This window comes from Oryzias melastigma, linkage group LG1, assembly GCF_002922805.2.
Source record: "Oryzias melastigma strain HK-1 linkage group LG1, ASM292280v2, whole genome shotgun sequence".
NCBI classification, from domain to species: Eukaryota; Metazoa; Chordata; class Actinopteri; order Beloniformes; family Adrianichthyidae; genus Oryzias; species Oryzias melastigma.
This window is the reverse complement of record NC_050512.1, coordinates 24,101,331-24,107,829: the sequence shown is the minus strand read 5'-3', so window position 1 is coordinate 24,107,829 and position 6,499 is coordinate 24,101,331. Positions and strand designations below refer to the sequence as shown.

General features: G+C 38.7%; 1 protein-coding gene across 6 annotated transcripts in view; it reads right to left on the bottom strand.

Annotated features, from left to right (window-relative positions):
- Nucleotides 1-6,499, bottom strand: part of stx8 (syntaxin 8) — a 44,351-nt gene that overhangs the window by 9,786 nt on the left and 28,066 nt on the right. Inside the window, exons 8-10 of one of the 6 annotated variants that reach the window (XR_004948421.1) lie at nt 791-967; nt 527-612; nt 1-445 (exon numbers count right to left, since the gene is read on the bottom strand). Coding sequence is in view for 1 of the 6 variants with exons in the window: in XM_024289710.2 (XP_024145478.1) it covers nt 903-967 (65 nt within the window). In the remaining 5 variants the exon portion in view is untranslated. Of the gene's footprint in view, nt 968-6,499 lie in introns of all 6 variants that reach the window. The other 5 variants (XR_004948420.1, XR_004948419.1, XR_004948417.1 and 2 more) reach the window with 5 other exon arrangements.

The following is a 6,499-nucleotide window of genomic DNA, read 5'->3' as shown; positions in this document are numbered from 1 at the left end:
GGTTGATGTTAAAGAAGGAAATAATAACTACTGAACACACCAGCTTGGTAGAACTAAATTCATATTTTCAGCTAAAAAAATAAATAAAATAAACGCGTTACAGTGAAAACGGACGTGTCTGATGAGAAGTTCTTTGATGTTTTCCTTCTGGTTTTCAGATTGAAGTGCAGCAGAAGAAATCTGGCGAGGATCTCATAATGGAAAATATGACATTAGTGCTATTGGACTGTAACTTAAAGGTCCACCCAGGCTACAGATCACGCTACAAAACACTCCTGAGAGAGGCATGAGAAGCCTGTGCTACAGAACGCAGACCGACAGACAATCCGGGATCATTAAGTGGAAATGTCATTTATTAGAAATTACAAGGTGGCTTGATTTATGGGAGAGAACCAGAATCGAGTTATTAATGTGGCTGAGACGTTTGTTTTGGCCGCCAGCTGTTCTACAAACATAAGGAGATCAAAAAGTGACTACAGTAATGCACGAGTATGTGAACATTGGTAAGTCTGCAGAGTTCCCCTACCTAGAACTTTACTGCAGGTGGACCACGAGGTTGTAGAAAAGCTGCTGCTGCTGCCTCTGGGAGCTCCGACAGAAATCATTTTCAAGCTGTTTACACAGAAATAAATCATTCAACAGTGTTATTATTGATCAGTTTCATCTAAAAAAAATTACGTTATTTTTAAGACATTTGATATTCTTAAATAAGAAAAAACAGTCAGTAAAAAGCCCAAGCCAGCCAACACCTGCCTGTATAATCATCTAAAAAAAACCTGCTTTCATTCACATTTATTTGGTTGGACCATAAAAACAGACGCAACAACGGAAGTCTAGAGCTTATATCTGTGCTTTTGCGCAGTTGACGCCATCAAGTCCACCGCTGCTGCAGTCAGAGGATGCTACACGGGCCACACCCCGATCACGATGATGGCTATGAGAAGCAGCACGATCACCACCAGCATCCCTGAGAACACAAAAAGACAATAAAAGAAGTTTAGATAAACAAAAAGTCTGGAAAACACAACTCATTTTATCACTTTGCTCAGGAAAGTTCTTCCACACCAAACACCCATCCATGTCTTTATGGACCTTCTTGCGCTTTGGAATAAAGTGGTCAGAAAGTGGTCATCTCCAATTGGTTCTATACTGGAATTGTCCAAAATCTTTTGTTTGAGGTTTTTTATTGTAGGAATAAGTGCCAGTTCCTTTATATAAAAAAATAATAATAATAATGACACCATTAACTTTACACTTGAGGCTTTATCAGAGTCCACTGACTGTTTGGTTGATTGACATAGCTAACCACTCTGGCTGACTTGCTGTCGTTTTCCTATTGTTTCCACTTTTGTTATAACACTTCCGGTAATTGACTGTGTGGCGTTTTGTAGAGTGGAAATTTTCCAGCTGGACTTGAGTTTGATGGAGATGAAAATTGTCATCCTGAAACAGCTGTGCAGACTTGCAATTGGTTTGGTAATATTTAGGGATTTGTGTGGGTATTATGCTAAAATTTAAGGATTATACTAACATTGTATATGAACTAATCTGAAGTGGTATTTTAAAGAAGACAAGGTGCACAGAACCCCTCAAAAATGCAAAGTCAATAGGAACTCTGGACTTTACTAGTAGAGATACCAACAAACCAAAAAAAGCAGTTATAAAGGTCAAAATAATCTGTTATTAAAAGTCACTATTATGATCTTATCACTCAACCATATCAGATATTCATCTGAGGAAGAAAACGAATAATTATTGGCTTAAATCTTGTGATATTTCTGCTGTTGCAAGACTTTTTGATTTTAAATTATTATTTCAAAAGCAAATTCACACAGATTAAATAAATAGCCTCTACTTCAAGACCAATATGCCAATTTTCAACATGTCACTCTTCTCTGATGACTTCATGCAATTCACATCCCTTCAATGCTCTCAAAAAGCTTCATGTTCATCCACTCCCACCGCGATAGGCATGTGTTTTTGATTGTGCATGTATCGAATAATCATTGTTTTCACTGATACTATGGCAGCACAGAAAAATGTGCAAAAGCTCTCTCACACTTCATCAGAATCTGCTTCCCTCGAGACTCAAAAACTTAAACGTTTTTATTACAGTCGCCACCCTGAAGAAAGAAAAAAAAAAAACTCTGCCTCCTCCTCTAAAAAAAAAAAAAGTATCCTTTTCAAAACTACATACATTTATTGTTTTTAACTCCACACAGAAAGATCCCAGCTGGAGTTTGAACCAACGCCTTCTTGCTGTGAAAAGTGCCAACCACCCTACAGCCCGTGTTTTACACTTCTTTCATAGTAAATTGTGTGAAGCGGCTGGATGGCTCAGTTGGTTGGGTGTAGGACTGGCATGAAGGAAACCTATGATTCCCTGGGAGTGCAATGAGCTTCATCCAGCGTGGGTCCTTAGACAAGACCCTTCACACTACTGCCTAGTTATGTAGCCAAGAGGGGACATAAGTCTAGGTCTCCCTGTGGTGGTCTCCAGTCGGATAAAATACAGAATTGCATCCAGCTTAAGAATCTCTGCCAAATCACCTGTGCTGTGGTGACCCCTGATGGGATACACCAAAAGTTGAACAACATAAATAAATAAATAATAAATTTAATAACCTTAAACGTAAACATAGTAAATTGTGTGAGTGTATGTAGTGCTTTTTCACTGTCATCAGGGCCCCAAAATCAATAAATGTATAAATTCAGGCGCAGAAACTAGGAAAATGTTTGTATGTTTTTAAATGGTGATTCTGTCAAAAACTTGACAAAAAAAATGACAAATCAAAATGTTTTTAATAAGATCTTGTCTTATGGGTGTTCTTCCCGTGCATGTGTGTGTTTTCTCCAGGCTCTCCGGATTCAGTCCAATAACATGCTTGAGGTCTCTAAATTGCCCCTCGGTTTGTGTGTAATTGATTGTTTGTGACGAACTGGCAACCTGTTTAGGGTGTACTCCACTTACGCCCAACAGTAGCTGGGATAGGCTCTGGCAACCCTGAAACCTTATATTCAAAGGTTTGGAAAATGGATGGAAAGATGGGGAAAAACTTTGGTCTAGGTTAAAGTCCTACAGTATCTCTCCATCTCTGGTTCTTTGGAAGGCTTTCAGTATAGCAGTTTAGACTCAAGCTGTCCAATGTAAGTATTTTTTTTTTTCGATTATTTTTTAATCATTTTAACTTTGGGTTTACATTTCATTAATTCTTTGGCTCAGCATTCCTGCATTAGATATCCTTTGCAGGAAATAGAGTCTCAGCCAGATCCAAGCAATGAGAAATCACTTACTGTCTTTGCAAGATGCCCCATAGGACGCGGACGTGAGGTGCCACATAGAACAGACATATTGGTGTCATCTACTTTTATAAGGAGTGGATTGAGTAACCCTTACCCCATGTGTTCCAAACAGGAAGTACCTGCTGGCACCAAGAAGCCAAAATCCCATAAACTTCTATAAAAAAATAGACTGCTAATACTGATTATATTTGACAGAATAACCATTCTTGCTCTGCTACTTTTTATTTTTAAAAATGTTCTTGCTAAACCTGATTTTTAAATTACATTTGTACTGTAATGCAAGTTATTCAAGTTATAATCTGGAACTCAGACATCTCAATAAAAGTATTTGGTGCCCACTGGCCCCACGTCCAATGTTTGTAATGTTGATCGATAGACTCTCCTGTGCCCACTTTCAAGTAGTAGAGGTGTGTACTTTCTACACGCTCATAACTGAGAGATAGCCACAAAAACAATGACTCAGGCCAAGTCGGACAATCACTGATTACGGCATCTAGCTTCAACATAGCGGTGCCCATTTTGCAGAAAAATGGTGACTGAATTTAGGAGTTTTTCCTTACCGGGAGGGTCTAAGGGCAGGGATAACCAGTTTTATTTAGTCTTAGTTTTTAATTATTGTTCATATTTTGAAGCCCAATGAGGCAATTTTCTTTGTGATTTTGGGCTATATAAATAACATTGAATTGAATTAACTTAATTTCATTGGAACTGGAAGTATGTCCATTTCTATGGGTGATGTCACACTCAGTGGGTCCAGTTTTCTTAAAGAGTCATTAGTGTTATCATCGGTCTACACAAGACACTCTTCCCAAAACCACCACTACTACTCCTGTCTAGCTTAGTTTAGTATTTAGCTACTGCTTATATTTTATGAGTAATTCTATGTTTTTGTGAAACAACTGTGTTGTGATATTGGGCTATATACACAAAATCGAATTAATTTGATTTGAAGTATAAATGCAGAGACACTATCTATGATGGCTGATTTTAATTTCTTAAATGTCTTTTTGTTTGATCAAAATGTTTCCTAAACAAGATTCATACTAGACTCAAACTTACAGATTCAACTGAGAACTTTTTCTAACTGTGATCCAATTTTCCATCCTTCATCCCCCAACCACACACACACTCACATGAGTTCTGCTAAAACTGTCACCAGTCTCAAAATAAGCTGCTCCTGACCCTCCAAGGCCTCCATAGTCTAATGACAATGTTCGTTTCCCAAACAGTTGAGGGCTCTGCTGTGACAGCGATGTTCAGAAAGGTAGCACCCTGACAAGATGGCCACCCAGGAGTTTCTGAGGCTCCAGTGTGGGTTCATCCCATTTTAGCGATTTTCAAACCCATCAGTAGACAAATGGCTGAGAGAAGGGATCACTGGTGAGAGCCCTGATTAGACAAAGAGCCCCCGCTACTCCATCATGACCCCTGCTTGAAGCCCTAAGTGGTGGACCACAAAAGGCAAAGACGGCTGTTTGAAAGAAGAAGGACAAATCGGATTTTAACAAGATTTTTGTGACAGTAACCCCCCTGAGCCCCTTGGTACCTCAAGTAAATGACATCAAACCTGGATATTACAACATTATATATGTAAAGCAGAAAAACTTTTAAGGGCATAGTTAAAAATCACAGATGAACATTTTCTTTATATGAATTCTTCATTTTATGACATTTAACAATCTCAGATAAATGCTATTAGTGTAACGTACAAGTTTAGAACCTCCAGTCAAACAACAATGAGCCACAATAGGTAGAACCTAGAGATTATAAAGCTGAAGGAACTTCCAAACACGCAGAAACTTCTTTTGATTCTCTTTATTTTGCTTGGTGAACCATCAAACAAGCTTTTAGGGGAAATGAGCAGACTCATTATTTAGGCTTGCAACGCTATGCTACACACTTGATTAGATTGCTCTCGATTATCGATTTTACAAACCAACCTAATGACTGCAGCATCCTTTTGTTTACCTTCATCACTTGTTTCCAACAATGCAGCTTCACAACTGGGCTGTCTGCCAAACACCAACATACCTGACTATTCTGCTGAAACGAAACAGAAAAAAGTAACTCTGATCTTTATTTTTTATATATACAAGCAGCACTAAGATACACGAACACTGAAACTGTTAGTGTAGCTGTAACTGTGTCTGTAACTGCAGAAAAAAATTAACTGAGGTTAAATTTGTTGTCAGTTGGTCATGATTATGATTATTTTCTGTTTCAGTATTCAGACGTTTTTGTGGAAAAAACAAACAAACAAACAAACAATGCAGGCGTTGTTACCTGAAAGTCCAAAAAAAGGGGTACAAGTTATAACCAGTGTTTAGAATGTTGGTTTAAAAATCAATTAAATGTAGTTACTTGACCTAAAAAGTAACTACGTTAATAACTAAATCACTCTATACTAAAGTAACTATTTGTGTACTGTGAATTTTTTTTGTCAAAATTGAGATTTTTCTGATGAGTTTTTACAAGTTTGTTAAAATGAGTCCAACAGATGTGAACGTGAATATCACCATAGTATCATAGTATCATAGTATTTTGCTCCCAACAAAAGTAAATATTTGTTTAACTCTGTAGTCCAATTTAAAATAAATCAGACTTACATGTTTATATCTATACTTTTTTTCTGGACATTGACAAAATTTTCTCTCTTGAACATAATGTTCACACTAAATCAGGGGCGTCCGAATCCAGGCCACGAGACCCAGTGTCCCTGATGTCATTGAAGCTCATTATTGGCCAAACACACCTGATTCAGGAAAACCAGCAGGAGGCCGGCCCTCGAGACCTGGATTTGGACCCCCCTGTTCTACATGATCGTCTTGAAGTTGAGTCATGGCATCTGACATCTGGCCTGGGGTTGGGCCAAGCGACTGGGGCTCCTCCCACTTTCCTAAAGGAATGACATGGGATCACTCTTCCATGGTCCAAATCCCAGTCATGGAACTTCTGCTCCCTTTTGGTCTATTCACATACAACACATTTAGTGCGGAATAATACATTCTTGCTTGTCTGGCTGAAGACATCTCTATTCACACCTTTAACGCAGATAACAAGCGATGACAGCCAGGCGGCCCCGCCCCTGCATATATAGTCCAGTCAGTGCCGTTGTAGGTACCACATCTACTCGGGGTGTCAGAACGGCTCGGGGGCCTGCGACAACTGATGACGTCTCGATGTTTGATTGGCTGTG